The sequence below is a fragment of the Tetranychus urticae genome, chromosome 2 (genome assembly GCF_039701765.1).
Source record: "Tetranychus urticae isolate SD_2017Ah chromosome 2, NJAU_TeUrti_SD_1.0, whole genome shotgun sequence".
Lineage (NCBI taxonomy): Eukaryota > Metazoa > Arthropoda > Arachnida > Trombidiformes > Tetranychidae > Tetranychus > Tetranychus urticae.
This window is the reverse complement of record NC_142959.1, coordinates 20,230,263-20,252,809: the sequence shown is the minus strand read 5'-3', so window position 1 is coordinate 20,252,809 and position 22,547 is coordinate 20,230,263. Positions and strand designations below refer to the sequence as shown.

At 31.8% G+C, this 22,547-nt stretch overlaps 4 protein-coding genes and 1 pseudogene across 9 annotated transcripts; 2 read left to right on the top strand and 3 right to left on the bottom strand.

Annotated features, from left to right (window-relative positions):
• Window positions 1-81: 81 nt before the first annotated feature.
• On the bottom strand, window positions 82-4,644 carry LOC107371611 (uncharacterized). Of its 3 annotated transcripts, XM_015939750.3 has the most exons (15): window positions 4,442-4,644; window positions 4,304-4,374; window positions 4,099-4,240; window positions 3,495-3,634; window positions 3,303-3,396; window positions 3,077-3,234; window positions 2,873-3,007; window positions 2,585-2,803; window positions 2,350-2,457; window positions 2,207-2,287; window positions 1,968-2,124; window positions 1,717-1,902; window positions 1,516-1,633; window positions 694-1,439; window positions 82-625 (listed from the first exon to the last, which is right to left on the bottom strand). In XM_015939750.3, the coding sequence occupies exons 1-15, from the start codon at window positions 4,488-4,490 to the stop codon at window positions 144-146; spliced, it is 2,886 nt and encodes a 961-aa protein (XP_015795236.2). In that variant the 5' UTR covers window positions 4,491-4,644; the 3' UTR covers window positions 82-143. The 3 variants fall into 3 exon arrangements, with proteins under 3 accessions (XP_015795236.2, XP_089124104.1, XP_089124105.1); XM_089267978.1 differs by lacking the exons at window positions 4,099-4,240; window positions 4,304-4,374; window positions 4,442-4,644 and adding an exon at window positions 3,707-3,834; XM_089267979.1 differs by lacking the exons at window positions 4,099-4,240; window positions 4,304-4,374; window positions 4,442-4,644 and adding an exon at window positions 3,707-3,833 and having other exon boundaries at window positions 3,303-3,446.
• Window positions 4,645-5,069: 425 nt separating this feature from the next.
• On the top strand, window positions 5,070-6,468 carry LOC107371372 (uncharacterized). Its single transcript, XM_015939426.3, has 2 exons — window positions 5,070-5,489; window positions 5,874-6,468. The coding sequence occupies exons 1-2, from the start codon at window positions 5,420-5,422 to the stop codon at window positions 6,374-6,376; spliced, it is 573 nt and encodes a 190-aa protein (XP_015794912.1). The 5' UTR covers window positions 5,070-5,419; the 3' UTR covers window positions 6,377-6,468.
• LOC112538461 (lateral signaling target protein 2) lies at window positions 5,681-15,134 on the bottom strand. The gene is made up of 5 exons (XM_025162751.2): window positions 14,588-15,134; window positions 14,017-14,313; window positions 13,448-13,798; window positions 7,353-7,894; window positions 5,681-7,271 (listed from the first exon to the last, which is right to left on the bottom strand). Exons 1-5 carry the CDS (start codon window positions 14,860-14,862, stop codon window positions 6,613-6,615), a joined length of 2,124 nt encoding a protein of 707 aa, XP_025018519.2. The 5' UTR covers window positions 14,863-15,134; the 3' UTR covers window positions 5,681-6,612.
• Window positions 15,135-15,171: 37 nt separating this feature from the next.
• On the top strand, window positions 15,172-19,664 carry LOC107371020 (chymotrypsin-1-like). 3 transcript variants are annotated; one of them, XM_025162755.2, is made up of 3 exons: window positions 15,172-15,250; window positions 15,467-18,742; window positions 18,827-19,664. In XM_025162755.2, exons 2-3 carry the CDS (start codon window positions 18,534-18,536, stop codon window positions 19,497-19,499), a joined length of 882 nt encoding a protein of 293 aa, XP_025018523.2. In that variant the 5' UTR covers window positions 15,172-15,250; window positions 15,467-18,533; the 3' UTR covers window positions 19,500-19,664. The 3 variants fall into 3 exon arrangements, with proteins under 3 accessions (XP_025018523.2, XP_089124106.1, XP_015794457.2); XM_015938971.3 differs by having other exon boundaries at window positions 15,227-15,421; window positions 15,503-18,742; XM_089267980.1 differs by having other exon boundaries at window positions 15,188-18,742.
• LOC149094097 (solute carrier family 4 member 11-like) lies at window positions 19,651-22,196 on the bottom strand (annotated as a pseudogene). The gene is made up of 9 exons (XR_016198929.1): window positions 22,055-22,196; window positions 21,877-21,961; window positions 21,682-21,814; window positions 21,237-21,603; window positions 21,061-21,174; window positions 20,797-21,003; window positions 20,269-20,709; window positions 19,947-20,119; window positions 19,651-19,854 (listed from the first exon to the last, which is right to left on the bottom strand). The product of XR_016198929.1 is annotated as a solute carrier family 4 member 11-like (transcript).
• Between the last annotated feature and the right edge of the window lie 351 nt (window positions 22,197-22,547).

Genomic DNA, 22,547 nt, shown 5'->3' with positions numbered 1-22,547 from the left:
TTATTTAATTTCTTCATCTCTACAACCATTGAAAACAATTACTTTAATCATCCCGAATAGTTCAAAGGTTTTTATCTGAAATCATCTGAACCAATAGTCTTTTATTCATTAGATGATAAAATGGAAATTACAGAGTTTATCAATTAGATTCTTGTTGTGTCAAAGAATTCATTTTCGAAAGTTATAGATTCTTCTTGTTCAGACCGGTTTCTCTTGAAAATTTTAAGTATGAAAGGAGTAACGATTCCAATTAAAAGACCAAGAAGCACAAAAACGCTAATAATCCCGATGCTTGAAGCATCAGAGTTGTCTGTTTGTTTTTCCAATGTCAAGGATTGTTTGTCTAATTCATTGTGAAATTCATAATTAGAGCAGTAATCTGATGTTTTTGCAGAAATGTGTTGACCATCAGATGAAATTGAATAGCTTGTTATCTGACAAATGCTCTCGGCTTCGCTTTTCGGGCAGTAATTAAATGACTTGCAATCAACCCGATCTTCAGAGTTGACAGATTTCCAATCAGAGCAAATAGCTGCACATTGCTCCAAAGTCAAATCAACCTCGCTATGAATTACATCAGGAATCATTAAATGAGCATTTTTAACATAATTTTGAATCTTTTTTGCTAGAGAAATAAAATGATAGAAAAATTGGATTAAAAAACTTATTGTTAACAGTCAAGAACTAACTTACGAATGTAAATATCACAGTCTTTGATTGGAACAAGATTTTGACGATTGAAATGATTACCAAACGAGCAATAACGATGATCACAAACTTGGAAGGCATGACAATCATCTAAGTCTGAACAAGCTCGAGCACATTCTTCAACTGAACGCGTTGTTAACGGATTTTTATTTGGCTTGATGAATTTAAAAGATGAAATCTTGTGGTAATCAAGGAGACGATTCTTCGTATAGACATTACAAGCAGAGTGATCGACTGTCAAATTTTTCGATGGATCATAAAGCTCGTTTGAAATTAGGCATTCATTTTGATCTCCAACTTCACAGAATGAAAAGGTTTCGCAAGGTGATTTGTCAGAGTTAGAGCAAGACCGATAACAGTCTCCTAAATTTCCAACACCAACCACTAACTGACCATCTTTCAATTTGGCTCCATCCATGACATCAGAAAATAGCAAGCGTTCAGCTTCAGTATCAATTGAAGGTGAATCTTGGTAAGCGTTAACAATTGAATAAAGATGTTGAGTTGGTTTTGTGCAATTTAAACAATCAAGGCTAAATCGACTACCAATTATATCCAAATAATGGGAAACCAAATTTCTCAGAGAGACTTCAGAAACTAGTTTTTTCAATGTACTAAACGGATTGTAAAACACTGAACAATATGTCCCTGATTGGCTTTCCTTGGGCATTGTTTGTTCACTTCTCACTACAATGCACAAATTTTTCAAGTCACCACAGCTGATTACATGGCTGGTCAATCAAATAGAAAGCAAAAAAAAATTAGGTTAATCTAACAGATTTCAGAATCACAATTTAGGTAACTTACGTGACATCGTTTTGTGAAGCTGCGGCTTCCAAACATTCCTGTTGGCCTTTGGTAGATACTTTATTGTAATCATTGAACGAGTTTACATCAAATTTAATTTCAGATCGTGCCAATGAATCTATAAATTGAGTTGAAATTAAAGTAATATGTTTGAAAATGATTAAAAAGAGTTGAAAAAGAGGGTTGACTTGAAAAGCTTACCGATTAAATATGGAGCTTCGACGATTTCAATATGAGCCAAAATGTAAACCTTTTCAAACTCGAAATCGATTGAAGTTATCCTTAAATATGATATGTTCAGATTGTCAGCAACTGTCCTTTTAATGGTCTCAAGTAATTGATTTATATTTACAGCAGCATAATCAATGCTCTCGGAAAAATTCAAATCTGAAAGGAGGAATCAACCAACGAGATTATATGAAAAATTGGAATACGAAAAATTTATCATTTACCTATGCTTGATATTTGCAGAGTTATATACATTTTCTCATAAGGATCATCATAGCATCCATTGAGTTGAAATTTATCATGATATTCAGCCTCGCCAAATGTTTTTGTTGTAAAATCAAAAAAATCACGTTTTCGTGACTCAATTAGAACATATTTATCCTAAATTGTTGAAACAGTAAACAGAAAATGAGTGATTAATAACACTGAAATTGGTTGTTTAATGGGTTGGTTATCAACTTACCAAAATGATTTTGTAAAATCGTTTTTCGGCAGCTATCGGGAGATAATCTGATTTGTATAATGAATTGCCAGAAATATCAGTCTGCAAATCAAATGGAAATTAAACGCTGATAATCAAATTTATTTATTAGCTTGTTTATTTACTTGTTTTGCCAGCAGCTGAGTTGTAACCACTTTGTCGTAAAAATTTTCGCCCACAAATTTGTTCAACTCCATTGATTCCCAAACATCAACTAATTCTGATCGGTGTTCCTATTGGTGAAACAAAAGATATTGGTAAAACTAGATCGGAATATGATTGAAAATCAAAGCAACGAATTATCTCGTAACTCAACGCGTCAAAGAGCTTGATTACAGACTGAAACTCGAGTTGTCTTACATATTTAGTTTTCCCAACGTATTTGTATTGACCCTCCATCCACATGATTTGATCAACCGTAAACAAATCATCAACTTTTACAATTGGATTGGTTTGACATTTACCATCGCTTTCCAATTCATATTTAATACCAAGATTGTGATCTATTATTGATTCTTTTAAAACGTTTTGGTCAAAAGATGTAACCCTCGTTATGCCATTCTTTGTGTCCATGTAATACTGAAATAGACAATGAAAACAATTAGCAAAGCTTTGAATATATGAACCAGGACTGAAAGGTTACATTACCCCATTATGGTGCCATTTTTGGTTGCCTGATTTGGTAAAGATTTCATTTACTTTAACATGGAATTGTTCATCTTTCAATCCAGGAAACATCTGGTTCTTTTCAAGATAACTCGGACATCCAATACCAAGAGTTGGCTATCAAATAAAGAGAAAAATGAAAGTTAAATTGAAGACGAATATAAAATTCACGCTCTTGATACTTACTGTGGTTAATCCTGCATTATCAACCTCTTTTTCAGAATAAATATCAAAAAAGAGAGTTTCTTTCAAGATACTTTGGGATTCGTTAAAGGAATCAGCTATCCAACCATCAAGCTTCAATCTTTTGGGCTTTTCAATTCCTTCCCAGATATCCTCGCCAGCTTAAGGTAAAAAAGAAAAGGCTAATTAGAAAAATATTTTAATCTCAATTGCTGAATCACTAGTTTACCTGGAAATATAAAGGATATCCTAAGATTAAGGTCGACTAAAATAGCAACGCTTTGCATGGTTTCTCCTCTTATTTGGACAAGATCTTCCGCTAGCTGTTAATGATTTTTCCATTTCCAAATCCAAATTGTAAATAAACATAAAGCTGAAGTAATGATTGATTAATGATTACAATGCACTAGATACAACTTACAACTTTTCCCGTCTTTTCCTGCAAACGATGATACAAAGAAGGGCCCATTAATAGTGCCATATTAAGTAACGGTTTGTGTATAGTTGGCAACATTGAATTCCAACCATGGTGATTATATCTCATTTCAAAGCATGCATTATCTGTAAAACAAATTAAACTGGGAAATGAAATGTTGAACATAAATTGTATCACTTGTAATTGTATCATATTACATTATAAGAAATCCTTTGAATATTTAAGTACTTTGTATTATTTGATATTACACTTAATGAAGAAACTCTGCAAATGCAGCAAAAATTCATGTAAACAAACATTCTAGGAAGCACTTTTGAACTCTAACAATTGATAAATACAAAATTGAAAGAAAATTTTCACCAATTATTCAATTAGAACACACAAAAAAAGATCAATTACAATTATTATACAATCATTATATCGGAATAAACATGTTACAAAACAGTCTAACATGTTAGTCCAATGATACAGCTGATATAAGTCTGGTGCGTTACTTAACGGTTAAAGCTACTTTTAGAAGCCTTTCACTAGTCAACAACCAATTTTGTTTCATTAATGACAACACTTTAATGTTTTACTAATTACTTACCATGCATTACCAGTTTAAATTCATCGTCATTCTCATGATAAAATACTTGTATCCTATTATTTCCTTGGGTTATCTCAATTTTACCATGAATTTTGGGTTCAACGTTTAGAGTCTCCTTTATAATCCAATTTTCTTGTGTTAACTGTAACCAATAAGTGGGAAACAAGTCCATTAAAGAAGTAAAGATTTTTTTTCACTGAATTACCTGATCAGTTAAGCTTGCAAGAATTGTAACATTTCCTTTTGGTGAATTGAATGGACTATCGAGAAGATTACCTTTTGAAATTGGTACACAATAGGAAAGCAATGAGATCAAGTTTGAACAAAACAAAATACAATTTACCTTGGCTTGATTTAATAAATAAAAAGATCAACACTATTGGTGGCAACATTTTAATTTTTACACAAAAATGAAACTCTTTACAATACGGAAACTAAAAAAGTCAAATAATAGAGATTTGATGATTTTAGATGACCAGAAAAGTGAATCATTTGAAGTTATGATTTACAATGAAAATCAATTCTAGAGTCTTATTTAATCATAAATCGGCACTTTTTTGCCTAAATCATTCAATCGATACAAAAAATAAGATAGAAGCCCCTTTTAGGTCCTTTGTAAAAATAACGCCTTATTAGAAGCTACTGTTTCAGTTGAAATTATCAATTGATTACATTTTAATGTTAACCATTTTCATAATCTGATGGATGAAGATTTGAACAATTACAGCTCATCCGATTACTAGTCAGTAATATAGTCAATAGAAGTTAAAAATAGATTCATTTAGTTGATTAGACATTGAATGATTCTTAGGAATAAATTTAAGGATGAACTAAACATGAACTGTTGAATGGTTTTAATGGTTAATTCAGGTTTTCTGGATTTATTTCCTATTTTGTGTTACAATTAGGTTATCCATTCATCATTGAATCAAGAGATAAGTGTAAATGATGTAATTGGGTAAATTATACGGTAAATTGGTTGAGATGTTGTAAGCAAATATGATCAGTCTTACAGGATAAGATGATTTCATTATTTCCCTGTTGATAAACACTGAGCTTTCTTGGTTCTCTTCAATTCTCAGTTTACCTTAACTTGACGACATAATTTAATAATGTATGACTTGGTGATCAACTCACAAGTGTTAACAATACAGCAAAAAAGCAATTACAATGCAAAAAAGCTAAAGTGTTTTGCCAGCCTGCAAATTTACGATTTCCAGCTCATTTCCAAAGTAAAACCGTTAATAGTGTAAATATAAAGTCATTTGCTTATTGTGCTTCATCCAGTGATCAACATTTGATTGAAAGTTAATCATCAAAGATGAATCCAATTACTGTTAACAGTTTACTTTTGTTGACAATTTTGGCGTCAAATCTAAATACAATTGAAGGTGATTATAATTCAACTATAAAAAATTTGATATGATTTGTCTAACCTCTTTGACATTTTTCAACGCAAACTTGATTGTTTTAAACAAATCTCGAGTTACAATTTTTCATTGTTTTACATTAACTTGAGCCGCAAGTTTTTGTAATTACAGATATTGATGTTAAATTATTTCAATTAGTCATTATTTTTCAGTTTAATTGACAAAAGTGTTTTTAATATCTTTATCGTTTAGTGTTTTGTTTTGTTTTTGCAAAACAGCTTATTAACATAAACTTTCATTATCTGGATTCGGGTTCAATTACTGTTATTCCCATAAATTGGGTTTTGAGTTAAATTATCATTTGATGACTGGATAATCAATTTTTAATCGTTTTTTTTTAATCAGGTAAACCGTTTGTCTTGGCAGTTCCTTTGATCACAACTGAACAGATAAAAGCTTTCTTCGCATCTTTAACAAGTGGAACCAAAGATTCAACTGTTTATCCGCCAAGTGTTACTCGTATAGTTGATTCTTGTCATAAAGCGTTTACACTCGAAGGTGACGTGATTGAACCAAAACTGGACTTTCAGCAATATCCTATGGATTTGTCATCGCCTTATTTCCTTTATTCGAGTGATAATCAAACAGACGTCTTTTCACATATTTTTAGCCGGATAAAGAATGGCACTTCTCCTTGTCCAGTAGATCCAACAGTCTGTGACCTTTTGGTTCATATTGTTTCAAAAGATGTGCCAATGAGTTATGTAGTTAGTAATCTTGTTGACAACTATTGGGAATCCTGTATGACTTTAACTAACAGCTTAAACAGTGGAACCAGTAATGATAATGAAAGCAACAATTTACACCCTTCAACAGAAAGGAATGACCAAGTACAAATTGTCGAGTGATTGTTTTCTCGCTATCTAATCCAATCCAATTTTTGTATCGTTTGTTTACAGATAGATAAATTGAATTAAAATAATAATTTACACCGTTTCAAGTTTGATTACCATTTGTTTTTTACTTAAATATAACATATATATTTAGATGAAAAAAAGTCATTTTAATGATAATCTGTTTTTCGTTTTGTTTTTGTTTGCAGCTTGTGTGTTATGATTAATTCATATTAAACAATCAGTTGATATTAACTAATTTGTAGTGGCTGTTGAATCCCAATATCTCTGAGGTCTCCGTAATAGCAAATTGTACAGACGCGGACTGGCTTTGGAAACCCATAGTGAGCTAAGGGAACAAAATAATTACAGCAACTGTTGCAGTAAATGTTACCACAATTGCGACAATGGTGTCGACGGCGTATTAAGGTAAATTGGGAGTCACATAAAATACAAGCGGAGACCATTTCATCAGGTACCCATATGGGTGGAAGTAGACGGCGAGTTGTTTCCCGTTGATTTGTGTTATTTAGAATGTTGGAAGTTTCGGCAGAGGTTGATGATGGATGAATTTGATTATGGGTTGACTGTTGATGATGATGATTATTATTGGTATTTCCAGATTCACTGGCACCACAGCCTCCACCATTGCTATTAAACTGATTAACTGAATTGCTATTAACATATGAGCTTCCCGGAAAGGTTATATTGGCTGCCTCTGAGGGTGAAGTTGCGTTGGACGATGATGCCGATGTAGCATCTTCAGAATCCTCTTGAGCTTCTAAAGCTTCTTCAACGCTACCCAAGTCCTCATCATTGTCATCTGAACTGGAACTGTGAAGATTATATACATTTTGAAGGATGGTTCGAAGTTCGCTGGCATAGTTTGTTTGTAATTGATCTGCAATGCCTATTATTGGAAGATAGAGAATAAAAATTTGTTAAAAGACTATTATTAAAGGTGAAGGGTTAAAAGTAAAACTATAATTACCAGCAACAGATACAAAGAGATTATGAAGTAGCTCTTTGCTACCAGGAGAAACATATTTGGAATGTTTGGCACCGATCGCCAATGCAATCTCGAATGAGTCAACAGTTGAGTTAGTTGTAGTTGTAGCATTAGATGCAAGGCTATCATTATCGTCACATAATTGTCGATCGTTAGCGGAATAATTTCCACACTCTTTGGAGTCCGGTTTGGTCAAAATGTACATCAATGATATTGACGAGAAACACTTTTTCAACGGCCTTTCTACAAATGAATCTTTTCTACTGTTTTCATAATTATCTTCTCCGTCATCCTCTTCATCATCCTCTCCATTACCAGCCAGCCAACCAGATGCTTGGTCAACAATTCCTGGATCAGAGTAGCGACGTTGTGATAAATGGTCACCAATTAAGTTTACACCTTTTAACCATGAAAATGAGTCCATAGCCGATAATTCACTATCTTTGTTAATCAAAATTTTCTCAAGTATTTCTATCTCAACAGGTCTTAGGAATTGAAGAAGCGAATGAATACGATGAAGTCTCCTGCAATAATGAAAGAAAGAAAAGAATTACATTAAATATTGAAAAATATAACTTGAAAATGGTGAAATGGTGAATTTTAAGAGTAAAATGTCGGTAAAATGGAAAACACTATCACAATCTTATCTGACAGCAATTCATGAGTTAAGTGCATCAATTTGAAATGAGGTTAAAAAGTATAATATAAATAATGAGTGAAAATCTGAATTAAGAAATCAGATCAAAAAAATTAACAGAAAGAAGTAAAGTTAATGCAAAATAACAATTGAGGAAACTGGTTTAAGATAATATTTCTGATTGACTTAAGTGTCAACAACAATTTAGCCAAATCAAACCATTTTTTTCTGTGCTTATCGTAACAAACAGTGGATCGAAATTGATTTCAAAGCTGAACGGAGGATAGAGAAGAAAACGTGATTCGTTTGTTTACTGAACATTTAAAGGATTGTAGACAAGCTTTGGACACGATAATTCTCGTGATTTATAATACCAATCATGTTTTTAAGATGATTATCCTTTAGAGTTTGGATAAATTGTCAAAGAAAAATATTGAACCTGGATCAATCATAAAAGGCTTAAAATGTTGCAAAAGGTAATGATACAAAATTACTAGCTCTATCATCGTTTTGTTTATGAAACAAGCTTACCAAAAATTATATCTGAGCTTCATTAATATCATCAGGATAAGCCATATGTGAAAATAGGATCAAGTTTCAGATTGTATTGTAATACAATGTTGTTTTCATTGAGTCAATAGCTTAAAATGAGTCTGTATTTATGCTATTTTCAATGAAGACTAAATAATTCAAAGAAAAAAAATCAATTAATAATGGATCGAAAATACTGAATTTAGTCCACAGTTGTGATTGAGTACAATCGATAATGGGCTTGGAAGAGTCTTCAGTTTAATTTCAAGTTGTTAGTTTGAATGCACATCAAGTGCTTTAAAAATCAAAAGCCTGTGAATAGCCTTGATTTCAATATTGACGCATATAAACAATGACAAACAGCAATTAATGAATCATTCTAACATGATCAAGATGTTTTTATCTAAAACATCACTTTTCTAGTAGAGTTCAGGTTCCATGAAGAAATGTTTCAGCTTGCAATTGCCGCACAATTGAGTAAATTTTGTAAACTGTTGCGAAAATGGCTAGCAAGTTTAAAGAGTTGATCGTCAAGTAAATTGCAACTAAAATGAAACAATAATGTGCTGAGAACAGAACAATTGATGAGAAATTGAAAAGGCACGAAAAAAGCTCAACTGAAAGGGAACAATGAGAAAATTAGCAGATAAAATGATTGGACTTTTATATTGCCTTTACTTGTATGTGAAAAAACATGTCAATTTGCAATTGTAAAAAAAGATTGACATTATTTTTTGAGGGTTAATCTGATGAATAGAGAATAATTTTGAGAGGTTCTTAGTAAACGATGAGACTTTAGTATTTTCCGTCAAATCTGTTATCCCCTCATGTCTATGATAAGTTTTATGGAGAAGCAAAAAAGTAACTGTTAAAGTAATAAGTCAATAAACGTCAACAAGTTGACTTTAGGTAAATTGGATTACCTTCAACCAATGACAGTATTAAGTTTTTTGTGTGTGTGTCTCTCTCCTTTTTTATTACCTTAGTTTCACCATGAAGCCAAATTTATATCATGACGTAGATTGATATTGATTATTGGTGAATGTAAAGGATTGAAATTAATTATAGTAAATATACACGAATTCATAGAAAGAATAACAAATGGAAACTATAGTTATTGAAGTCAATTTCCGATTAAGATTAAAGTTACAGGGGTTAACATGATTTGGAAGCAATAATACTAACTGTTAACTCTTTTATGATAATGACGTTAATCGAGGGTAAAAAAGGAGAACTGAAAAAGCTTTGACAAGAGCTACAAAGGTAGAACTATTAATTGATTGTAGACGCAAGAAAATTTGTAATTAAATCAATATGAAGAATGTAAAATCGGAAACAAGTGATCATTATAAAGAAGAGGTCATCAAACTGAAAAAATGGTGATCTTGTTCTCAAGAAATTGTACTAATAGAGGTGAAAATAGATGAGATGATACAAAGAAGTAACAGTAGTTTTAACCATTTTTGTTCATTCAAGTTCAAGAATTGTAAACATGAGAAATGTTTACATAAGTTGATATGAATAGAGAAAGGAAAATGTTCTGTTAAATGTTCGGATCAAAGGAATTGAGTTAGGGTAATGATGATGATGAGATGGAGGAGGAAGACAGTTGAATAAGGAAAAGATGTGAAGCAAGTTGAGCACATTGACTGAGTGTCATGATCTTCAATTTTGTTGTATTAGACAATGTCTACTTGTCTTCCATGTAAATCCTGATTCCTGATTTAAAGGTATATACACACATCTAAAAATAAATATGTACATTGATTGTGACAAAAGAGAGAAGGAAGGAAATTATATCATATTTCATGATAGGGTGAGTCTGAGAAACCAGAATGTCTAACATGTTGATGTTGTCAGAGGTTAATCAACTTGAAAATAATGTAAACGTGAAAGTTAAGGTAACGCTAGATACATGGAAATATTGAAATTGTTGACTTTTTATTATTTGATCTACTGTAGACGTAATAACGGGAAGATTGATTGTAATGATGATTAATCTTTTGTTTTGTTTTCAACTGAAAAAAAACAGTAAACATTTGAAATAAATATTGTAACCAGTAATGATAATTTTTAACAATGCTCAAAATGAAATTCAATAGCAATTAATCTAGTTCATCGCCATTCAGTGAATCAATCATGATTAAACCATGTAAACCGATTTTCAGTTTGGCTGAAACAAAGCTCAAATTGAATGACTATTACATTGATAATATCATGATTTTTGATGTCCAAATTGATTAGAGATCCGAATTTCCTGCTAATCATTGGAAATTCATAACAATCAGATGTCTAGATAAGTTTAACATTAACACGAACAAGAACAAGTATACTTATGAAAATTACACTCGTGAACAAAACTGGTATCAACAGTTGTTGACATTGAGTTAGCAAAGCATATGACAAAGGACGGAAAGATAATATGAATTGCTTAAATTAATGATATGATAAGATTTAAAAAATTTCTGTTTCGATGAAAGTTAAATTGTAGCAAAATGCTTGAAAAAGACCAACAAAAGTGTATATAAAACACTCATAAAGCATATCTTTTCTTTCATTTGAATAGCTTGAAATGAAGTTCATCCATATCCTTTAAGTAAAAAGGGCAAAACCAAGTTGCTACAGAAACAAGGTAACATTGGAACGGAAATAAATTTCAACTGTTTTTGAGCTGATCATTTAACCTTTAATATTGAAAGTTTATTTCAAAAGGTACATAAAACCATCGTAATTACCAATCTCTAAAGAATGAAAATCAAAAATGATTCAAAATTGCAGCATGGAATGGCAATAATTGATTAATGAAAAGAAGAAAAAAATCTTTCTTTTCCAATGCGTCCTATTTTATATTGCAGGATAGACTAGCATTGCATGACATTTTGCTAAATCTATGATTCCTCGAATAGAATATGAAAAAATATCGTTATTATCTTTTTCATTTTTCAAGAAATTCATAATTGCCTGGAGAATCAACAAAACTAAATTTGATAATATTTGATCCCATATGTTAGAAAGGTGAACATGAAAAATAGCTACAAGAAGCTGAAATAAGCGTCTTTCCAAAATCTGTAAAAATATCGCTAATTTTCTGTAACTCAGTCAGTGCCTAGCAAAGGTGGAACAAGTATTTGTAAACGACTCTGTTTTCAGTGAATTTTCTAGTCATTCAGCTGTGGTTTGAATAATGCGGGTAGACCTTGAGCATTTATTCAAAACTCGTCCAGTGATTTGAACATTTACTGGCAAAAGCTTAACATATAAACATTTGTGGGCTGTATCCTGAAAAGATTTAGTTTGTTGAACGAATATTTGATCAGAGTTTCAATGAAAAATATATTTTGCTGTAATTCAATGTGTTTCAATAAAAAGTCACACATTTAGATGAGTTTTGACTTGTAATGAATTGAGATCTAAAAAAGTCTCAAGATGTTTTTTTCAGGATCTAACCGGGAATTATAAAATATATTTTTATTCTCAGGAACTTTTGCATGATATTCATTGGAATAAAGATCAACTATAATTGAAGATGAAGATGTTCCAGGTAGAGTCAACAGACAAACAAATACATGAAAAATTCAAGTCCAACTATAATTAGAGTGGATAGAGGTTGGATAAACAACAGCAAAACTACTACTTTCTGACGTAAATTGAGTCCCATAATGAACTGAATAACAGTGAAAAGTTTTAAATAATGTTGAATGTTGCCGTGCAAAGTGTAGGCGTTCAACGCCCTTCTTGATCTTCTTTCACTCGCCATCTTAAAGTTGAATACAATATTATCTCTTGAAAGGAGAGGGTTTACAGAAGGAATAGTAATAACCTTCTCTTCCGTTAACCAATCATAATTAAAAGGTAGGAGGAAATGGTTGAAAGCATGGTTAAACTTGATACAATCGTCCCTGAGAAACCAGCACGCATTAAACCTGACGATTCTTTATTTCAAGAAATAGTTCTTTCCAAATAGTCAATTTTAAGGATATGCATTGATCTAAAATTCAACTAACTGGTGGTGTTGAATCACCGTGAAAGTTGAAAAGGTTTTCAACAGTAAAAAAACTCCTGCTTCTTGTAGCATTGCTGTTGTTGTGATTAAATTATTTCAGTTTTTTTTTGATGGGATGGTACGAAAAACCATGCTTTCCTTGTTCGATTGAAAAGCTATTTTGAAACAAGCTTGGAAAATAATAGAGTAATAGTAGTGTAAAAAATATTGGAGTAAATAGATAAAGAAATATATATTTATATATATTTGATGAAATACAGTAACATGAAAAAATCATGAATGGATAAGAGGGGAGGATGGAGAAGAAAGAATGATAAACAAGAGATTGTTTCACCTTTTGTTTTACCTTTCTTTCAACTCTTTAACTCCCCTTTAAACCTGAGGCAATCTTAGAACAATTAACTACCACTCACAAATTTTGTTCAATAACGATCAACAATAGTTTTTTTGGCTTCTTTCAGACAACTTTTCATTCAATTGATCGAAAAATTGATTTACTCTATAATGTTGTTTAACAGTTTTTTTAACGGTTGAGACAGCAAATTTAAGAGAAAGAGAAAGAAGAGAAAAAAATTGAATTTCGGGATTTCCCTGTAAAACACGATTGTAATTAAATTTTGATTGCACTTAGAGAATGAAGATACTCATTTGATGTGGATATTGGATGAAATGAGAAAAATTAGAAGAAAAAAAAGAATAAAAATCGGAAATTGATTTTCTTTTCAACTCAACTTTCTTATATTTTTCTGGCTAAATTGAACTTCACAATAACAAAGTGAAAGTTAAAAGGTAAGACTGACATACTAATCATGATTACGGCCAATTAACCGGGTAAAGATTAACACTTTTGTTATTGTATCTTGACACCGACAAGCAAGTTACTGAGAAAAATCTATTTAAACTTACGAATGAAAAGGCTTAAAAACAGAAGATAACTGGCTTTTGTCTCTTTTAAGAATTGGACTTTCCTGGCCACAGCGTACGAGACCGTGTATTATAGCCAGTCTAGGTATGTTGATAATCACAGTTGGTTCACATTCATCGAATTCATCTTGAGATATCAATCCTCTTTTAAGGGCACTTTGTACACTTTCACTGAACAGCACCATAAGATCCTGTTGTTGTTCAATCTCCTTAACAGTTTTTATGGGTAACATGGCCTTTACATATTCATATTCAAAATTGGCAAATATCCTGTCAAATTGCTGCAATTTAAACATTAGATCCAAACCAATTCGATCCTTGTAAATCATAAAACTATGGTTAACATGAGTAAGAGAAAAAAAAGGAAAACGGTTAGGTTAAGATTATAAAAGACAAAGAAGTATAAAGATAATAAAAAATGAGGAATTATGTTGTTGGTAATAAGTGAATTAAACAATGCATGAATCAACAAAAAAATAACAATTATCCACAACAAATTGACAGAATGAGTGAAGAGATTCGTGAAGATGGGCAAATAAAAGAGAAATTACTTGTCATCAATATCTGCACAGCAATGTCTAAGCTCTAATCGAAGTTGGTCAAGTTTTACAGTCAATGTTTTAGCGATTGGTCGAAGGGCATCTGATTCTGACTCATGGTTCATGATGTTGGACCCAGCGGCTAAGCATTCAGCACCAAACCATATTTGCCCATTCAATGATTCACCATTTTCATTTCCAGCTAACAAATCATCTGGAAATTTTATACGATAGTCCCTCGATGTTCTTTCACAGTTCCATTCGTCCATGAGACGAAATAATATGGTTATGAGTTTATCCTGTGCTGACCTGTTTACCATGCCAGAAAAAAAGTAAAAAAAAAGTAAATTAGAATAGCGTAAGCTTATTCATCCAATTTAATGAGAAAAGGAAAAAAAATCAAGAAAGGTGGGTGAAGAAGACAATAAATTTGATGTCAGGGTAAGTAGAAAGAAGTGGTCAAATAGAGGGAGGTGATGAGAACGAAGGATGAATTATAATGAAAACAACAAACGATGGATGTAAGATAAACAGAAGCATGCATAAAGAGCCAGTCAAATAGCATGAACATGATTAAACTGACCTCAATTGATTTACTAGATTAGTACATCGAACAGGATCACGTCGACCATCAAATGAATCTAATTCAGAGGCAACCATATTCAACTCTTCATCAGCATAATAAAATTGAAGCAATGTGTCTTGTCGATGAAGAAAATCCTGATTGTTTCCATTGGCCTGATTAAAACTGTTACCAAATAGTCGGCTAAAGTTACCATTACGTTGATTATTTTCACTGTTTAGAACAGCTTGTTGAGCAAACATTTTAGCAGCGAACCATTTACGCAGAGAGTACATCTTGCAGTGGTGTATGCCTTACAAAATTAAGATAAGAAAAATTGTGCTCAGAAAGTGAGCTTAAGAAATACAAAAACAGTGGAAAGCAAATCCCAAATAACAAACAGTCAAGATTGTTATTAACCAACAGAAATCACATAAACCTGTATTTTTAATTAATCCTTGATAAACACAGTATTAAAATTAAATCTCACATTGATCAGGGAACTTAAATTTGTTGAAGTAATCGGGGTTAATTGAAACAAACATTGTGAAGAAAATTTGTTGTGAATCAAGAAAGGTTTTTACTGAAAATGACTGGTTCAGGATTGACTATCTTGTTGGATCCGATATCAATAATATCGATACTTTTTTATTCAGATAATTCTGGTTCATCCATTTTTTTCTGGTAATTATCATCAAAATCAGGATGCTTGAATAATCACGAGTTTATTTATGTTTTAATGATTACCCGTGAAATCATTATTAATAATGCTATTACAATATTCCCCTTTCTTTATCTCCTCTTATGCTGAGTTTTGTCTACCTACATTTTTTACTCTTAACTTATCAATACAAGGTAACTCAACTCTTTTCTATCCTTTTCATTTGATAAAATTGATAGATTGGCTATGATGCTGATTATTGTGAGCAATTTCAGATTCATTGACGTATACTTGATTGGTCAATCACCATTGAATTGATTCGACTTTAGCTTCTTGTTAAATGGGACTTACTGGTGGAAACATTCAAGCCTATCTGGAAGTAAACAAGAGTGAATTGACTTATAACTGGATAAAGACAATGTGATGAGACATGGCGATGGGATATCGTACTTATTATTCAGATTGTAGCTGATCGTGTTTATTAAGAGATAAATATTGTTGATCACCATTAAACAATAGGATTATCGTTGGAAATGACGGAACGAGAATAAGCTTGAAAATGGCTTGAACATGTTTTTTATCTTATGGATATCAAGTTGAGGTTAATGCAAGCCAGGATTGGTAATGAAGAAATTAAATTATGCTTTAGGTTAGAGCCTACAGTCATTTTAACATAATATCTTGTCACATGGTTTTCAGACTGATTGGATAATCGAGTGATTAGCTTCGAAGGATATGGGAAAAGTGGAAATATAATCTGTTCGATTAACCAAATCTAGCCTTTCTCAACTATCAACCATTTTCATGTTCTTCTACTCGCATCTATTCAAGTTTTGACTCTTATGACGAGTCTTTTTTTATCGTCAAGCCTTTCATTATTGTATTACAACTATCATTGTGATCATTACGATGGAGTCAACTGTAAATACATGAAACAAGCTGATGATGAATCAACCTGAATTAATAGGGCGAAATTAATTATTTACCCTTAATCAAGGGCAATTGTAAGCTAATATTTCGATTATTTGTTGTTGTGCCTTCATACACATGCCTTCAATGTGCTTCTGCCTCTTTAATTCAAATCATGATTAGTGAAGGTCACCTTTTGAGATATTAATCGTCACTGACTTCACCAGAAACTACTTGCTGTGTTTTAAGTAATTATCTTCATGATGGCTCCACAGATGACTATAATCAGACTGTAATTCTGACTCTCTCCACAACACAAACATCAACAAAATTAACCTTCCTATAAATTTAATTCATGTAAACACCAGTTTACCAGTAACATGTGATAAAACCGGATAATAAACCCAATAGATCCAAACAATCAACAATTTACTCTTTCAAAATTAACCACAAAATATCTACCAGTGAAATTAATCAGTCAAATTGCGAAAAGGGAATGAGTTTTTCTGGTTAATGGGCAATTCAGTTCTATTAGAAATATTAAACACTATTAGGATAACATCATCATTGAAAAAAAACTGAAAAACCTTGAAAGGCTAAAGACCCGAATGATAAAGTTAATTATTTAGTTTACCATCTTAATCAGTTGTCTTGATAAATAAGCAAACATCAAACAGAAATAGATTGATTTTTGAAAATGTTTCTCGTTTCTTCCATTGCGTTTACTCTTACATGTGAACCTTAAAATCATGTTTCATTGACTCATTAATTCCATGGCTCGATCAATTTTCCCTGAAATCAAAGATTCCTTTTATGACCAACTTGTGAAGTATCAAATTTCCCGATAAAAATCAACAATTGTCATTGTCTTTACCCAATATTACCAGTTTCTGGTTCTGTTTTCCTTGTAAACCAGACCAAAGATACTGATCAAGATGATCTTGTCTTATCATTAATTTTGATCATATTCATGGTTATACTTTAATAATGTGACTAATGGAAACGTCAAAGTCAAACGCTTATTATTACAATAACAAAAAAGCGGTTGCCTGTTGAAATTAACAACATCCAACCAAATTAGTCTTTAATCTAACCAATTCCAGCTAAAATCATTAGACATTGAACACCTAACTGTTGGCTTTAATATGTAGCTGGCAACAATTGTTATATCTTTGGGTTGTGATGGTTGATTTAGTTAAATTGTGGGATTAAAATGAAATGAGTTTCACTGTGCGACTGTGTGATTTAGATGAAATTGTGGGTAAATTGTATCATTGTTTCTCATTACAGATTCAACTACAATTGGATACAAATCAATAAAATGTGTTGAATGTGTAACTACCAAAGTTAGATGTTAATGTTAAATCATTTACAATATTCAACCAGTAAACAGTGATTAAGTTGAAATGCATTAGTCTAGTAATGATCCTTAAAAGGTTAAATAGCCATTGGTAAGTTATTAAATGAGCAAAAGCTTCCTTATTGATGTTACAATACAAAAATGAAGCGATAAAATTACCATTTAAAGTGTAATTCGAGCAAATTTAAAGATCATTATTGATATAAATGTTAATTTTACCACATTTAAAGTAAAAAATAAAACAATCTTTGGATTCCAATTTCATCTATAAATATCACTTTTACGTAAGCTCAATTGTAAGTTTCATTTTATCAGATTACTTCAAATTGGCCCTTAATTGTGATCATTTAACCTTTCAATAGAAAGATTTTCAGACTTTTCAAAATCATTAAATTTTAAAGCTGATGAAAGTAATCATGTAATTATCATCAACAAGTGTCCAACAGTTAAAGGTTTTCAAAAAACATGTAATTGCTCATCATTATGCTGTATTCAATTTCACAACAAAACCAAATTAATATGTAAATAATGATGTAATTAGGAGACAATTTAAATTACACACAATTAGAAAGGTTATTTGTCAGCTACAAGACTATGAGTTGTTAGGAATTGGCTTAAACTATCATCTAAATGGAGTTTTCATGAATTGATAACTTGGGAATCATCGACTGCGATTGAAGGCTTCACGATTTCAATCAACTCTAAGCTCAATCGGCTCAATTTTCTTGATTTATGGCAACGTAATCAATTAGCATTCAGAATTAATTAAACTAGAAAACAATTGTAGTGAAAAAATATGTTCATATTGCTTCAATTCTTTATGAATTAATTTAATAATCAAGTGGTTTTAATTTATTATTAGCGTAATCGTCTCCATTCTTTATTCAACTTTGTTTGTGAGGTATAATTGTCCATTTAAAGATCAGATCAGATCAGTCATATAAGAAGGAATCAAATTGATCAACAATTTTGATCAAGATTCTAAGGCTATTCAACTTTCCCTCGCTACTGAGACTCATCTCGATTGGACGTTGCCAATGACAATGCTGCTCAACAACAATTATTCATCGTTCATATTTGTTTTTGCAACTCTTTTGTATTCTTGTTCAGCTGCTTTTAATCAATCTGATTGTAATTGTAAGATTAATCCTGCTGAAGATACTTTCAAAATTGTAAATGGCACTGAATTTTATCCACATAAATATCCTTGGTTGGTGTCACTACAAATTGAACGATCCGCTGGAGAGTAAGTATTTAAGTTTATTAATTATCCTTGTTGAGCAACATTTAAAGTTTCTTAATTTAATTTGTTTTTTTGTCTCATCTCTAGCTATGCTCATAACTGTGGTGGGTCAATACTTAATGATCAATGGATTGTAACTGCTGGCCATTGTTTTTTCGCCAATTTAACTCGTCTATCAGTATTAGTTGGAGCTCATGATTTGACCACTTCGGGTAGACGGTACAAAGTAGCTCAATTTATTCAACACCCTGACTACAATACTTCTCCAGTTGTTCGTAATGATATCGCCTTGATTCAATTAGCTGAACCAATCCCCAGTTTTAGCAGAAATGTTCAACCTGCCTGTTTAATATCTCGTAACATTTATTTTACATCCAATGATTTGTACGTTGCGGGCTGGGGCGTTACAGATACAGAGGAAAATGAGACAACCGAAAGACCGCTGGAATTACAAATGGATCATGTTAACTTTTTGAGCTGTACAATTTCATGGTTCGGTTTGTTATCTTATCGGGCTCATATTTGTGCTCGAGCAAATCGTGCAAGCCCATGTTTTGGTGATTCAGGGGGACCTTTAATGGTTGAGTCTCAAGAGAGGATTAAGCTGTATGTAATTGGTCTTGTTTCATTTGGTAATGCGTGTACTGATGAAATGCCAACTGTGTTTACACGAGTTACTTCATACCTGAATTGGATTGAATCGATTGTTAAAAGTTACTGCAAAGCCGATGGTCAAGATATCAATGCATATCCGAGATGATCAATCTAGATATTTCCTATTATTAGGTTTACATTTGAGTTTGTTATCAAGTTGCTATAATTGCTTGCCTGTTATAATCTGCAACTATCAAATGTAAATCAAACTACACTGTGATTGTGGAACTTGTTCATAAGTTGAAACAATCATGAAGATGCCATATTTGATTTTTTAATATGAAAAAATTACAATTAATTTGGACAAAACGTTTTCCTAAGATAAATTTGAATATAATTAAAGTAAAAAAGGTTTTTCCTAAAAGTTTAATGACAATGTCATTCGTTTATCAATGGTTTAACCATAAGAGTCCAATAGTTTCAACGTCTTTTTATCAAGAAAGATTGGTAAAATAAAATGTCTGAAAACAAAAAGAATTGGTTAGATGAAATAGACACGAGGTTATGGAGTAAGAAACCTTAATGGAACTTAATTTGACTGAAATGTACTCACCTAAAAGGCATTAAAAGAGCAATAAAGACAGGAAAAGCCATTTTAAGGTATGCCCATGGAGCTATTAAACCGACATAAACTAGAATAACTAGTTGAATTATTTCGCACACTTTGAATAGATGGACAATGCGTTGACGTGCTCGGCGGACATAATGATTTGGAGGATAAGAAGACTAAATTCAATAAAAGATGAAAAAAGAGATTTAAAATTAACAGAGTTTCTTATACTATAGTATAAGAAATGTGTAGACTTTGAAAAGTATCGAAATCACTTTTTGATTTGATTCTTAAATATTTCAAGATTTTGTGAATCGATAATTACCTGTTCTTGAAAGAGTAAACAAATTCTTTGGAACATTGAGCTTCCCCTCAAAGAGGCAAAGGCACAATAAAGAAACAGTCCATCCAAAACTGGAGTTGAAATCAGGTTAAGTGGATAGGGTATCATGAACAGTGAGAGTCCGATGAGTATATTTGATAAAAGGGCTGTTATACGAGTCTCTCGAACACGAATAATATGTGTTTCAATAAGTCCCTGATTATTTCGCTCCTCTGTATCAGCCAAGGAACGAACATGAAGTGGTGAATGTGAATTTATAAGTTCTTAGCGATAACCAAACAGTTCCTAAAGCTAAGAGCAAATGAAGAAGTGAATCCTCTCGTTGACAGATTATTGGAGTTTCCAGTGTGGTCACATTTAATTCACCATCCGTTAGTTTCGTAAAATTAGCACACGCTTCTGTGTGATAGTATTTGTTGAAACCTGAAAAAATAACGAAAGTATTCACAAGTTAGTAATATTTTCAGGTGAAATTAATGAAATTGGAGATGAAAAATTGCAATCACTCACTTTCAACGCAATCATTGATGGCATCATAAAAGAAACAAATCGTTATAAACTGTGCAAATATCTCTTCAACTGATCTTGTGGCATATTTGATCAATTTACTCCATCCAAATACTGCATAGGCCAAAACAAAAAGTGTATTCCAGAAGCCAACCGTTGCATACATAACGAAAAAATCGACGTCTAATTGTTCACTTATTTCATAGACAACTGGAGACAAAAAAAATCATTAAATATTATTTAGGTTAACTAATAGGTTAACTTTACCTTTTATATACAATGACACCATTGCAGTAGTTGCAATAATAACCAAAGGCTGACCACCAATCAGGGCAAAAACAATTCCTCCAAGAGCTTGACCAACTAACGCTCTTTTTGACCCTAATTTAGATTTAAAGATAAATTAACTTGGTAAACAAAGCAATGTGTTTCAAGATGAATACCTATCAATCCATTGGTATTTTTTGAATTAAGGAGACCAAAAGCGATGGCAGGTAATATACAGCCAAAATACAAGAACAGTGAAGTTGCTAATGTTTTGTGAATCGTCTTTTTACCAACAATACCATCAACGAAATCAGTATGGTAACACCGAACTCGACGAGAAATATTTTCCCATAAACTTGTATCCAAACCATGAATTACTTTTCTTTTAACTTGATTTGATTTGGTTGATAATTCAGCTGCCTTGTCTGTAAGTATTTCTTTAATCGATTCTTTCGATGAATCCAGTAGATCGAAGCGTAATGAGTGATGCATTAAAAGAGTTGAAAATGTCCTACCAATTTCATAAGAGCTTTTAGTGTGTTTCTGTAAAGATTAGGGTAAAGAAAGGAACCAAAATTAACATTTCAGGCCATTAAAATTAGATCTATTGTACTTTAATACCAGCACTAGCCTCAATCGTCGGTGTTAAAATAATTAAAATAAATCTAATTTGTTCCATTCCATGGCCCAAATTTAGTGAGCCTCTGTGATTCCTAAAGCAATCATATGTTTCTTGACAGATACACCAGAACCTCTATAAAAAAGAGTTATTGAGTTAATTTAAATTTAACAGTTAAGATAGACTGATTTACTTACAATATACAAACCCATGATGGATCAAAAACAGTTGGAGATGAATTAGATTCTAAAACTCCTTGAATACGATTAATAATCACTCTAGCTGTAAAATGAAAATAGAAGATAAATGTTATTTAGCTTATTGAGATTATCAATTACTAAAGCGTCGTAATGATTATTCGGTTAAATTAATTACATTCTTTTTCGCAAAATATTGATCCCATTATTTCATCGAGATCCAATTTAGCTTTGGTTTCCTCTTTCGTCTGTAAAGTAAAATAATCAAAATTAATTTTATTAACTCGAATTGCTTCACCTATCAATAAGCAGAAAGCAATGCAACATTGTCAACAAAGCATCGGCTCGACTGAACGGCTGGGAAATTATGCTAATCTTATAAATCATAATAGGCATTAAAGTGATAATTGGCCTAAATTTTTATCATTAGTTATTAGACCGCTTCATACCCTTCAATATATTGAAATAAGCATCTAAATTGTAAATAATGAATAATTTCATAGTGTTAATGAATGTATTAAATTTAGATCAACCTTCAATCTTAACCCCTATTAGTTTTAACGAGTGACAACCACCAGTCTATTTTTAAATCCATGATCATTGTAAGGGCAATATGAATAATCAACTGTGTAGATAAATTGAGCAACCATTGACAATCAGTAAATTGTGAG

Excerpts from the sequence above, each read along its gene's own strand:
- LOC112538461 (XM_025162751.2), bottom strand. The coding sequence starts at position 14,862 with ATGTACTCTCTGCGTAAATGGTTCGCTGCTAAAATGTTTGCTCAACAA. Across the intron at positions 14,314-14,587 it reads AATCTAGTAAATCAATTGAG|GTCAGCACAGGATAAACTCA; the intron begins GTCAGTTTAATC and ends CATGGTAAACAG. Across the intron at positions 13,799-14,016 it reads TGTGCAGATATTGATGACAA|TTTTATGATTTACAAGGATC; the intron begins GTAATTTCTCTT and ends TGTTAACCATAG.
- LOC107371020 (XM_025162755.2), top strand. The coding sequence starts at position 18,534 with ATGACAATGCTGCTCAACAACAATTATTCATCGTTCATATTTGTTTTT. Across the intron at positions 18,743-18,826 it reads ATTGAACGATCCGCTGGAGA|CTATGCTCATAACTGTGGTG; the intron begins GTAAGTATTTAA and ends TCTCATCTCTAG.
- LOC107371372 (XM_015939426.3), top strand. The coding sequence starts at position 5,420 with ATGAATCCAATTACTGTTAACAGTTTACTTTTGTTGACAATTTTGGCG. Across the intron at positions 5,490-5,873 it reads AAATCTAAATACAATTGAAG|GTAAACCGTTTGTCTTGGCA; the intron begins GTGATTATAATT and ends TTTTTTAATCAG.
- LOC107371611 (XM_015939750.3), bottom strand. The coding sequence starts at position 4,490 with ATGTTGCCACCAATAGTGTTGATCTTTTTATTTATTAAATCAAGCCAA. Across the intron at positions 3,008-3,076 it reads ATAATGCAGGATTAACCACA|CCAACTCTTGGTATTGGATG; the intron begins GTAAGTATCAAG and ends TTTATTTGATAG. Across the intron at positions 2,125-2,206 it reads GATTTTACAAAATCATTTTG|GATAAATATGTTCTAATTGA; the intron begins GTAAGTTGATAA and ends TCAACAATTTAG.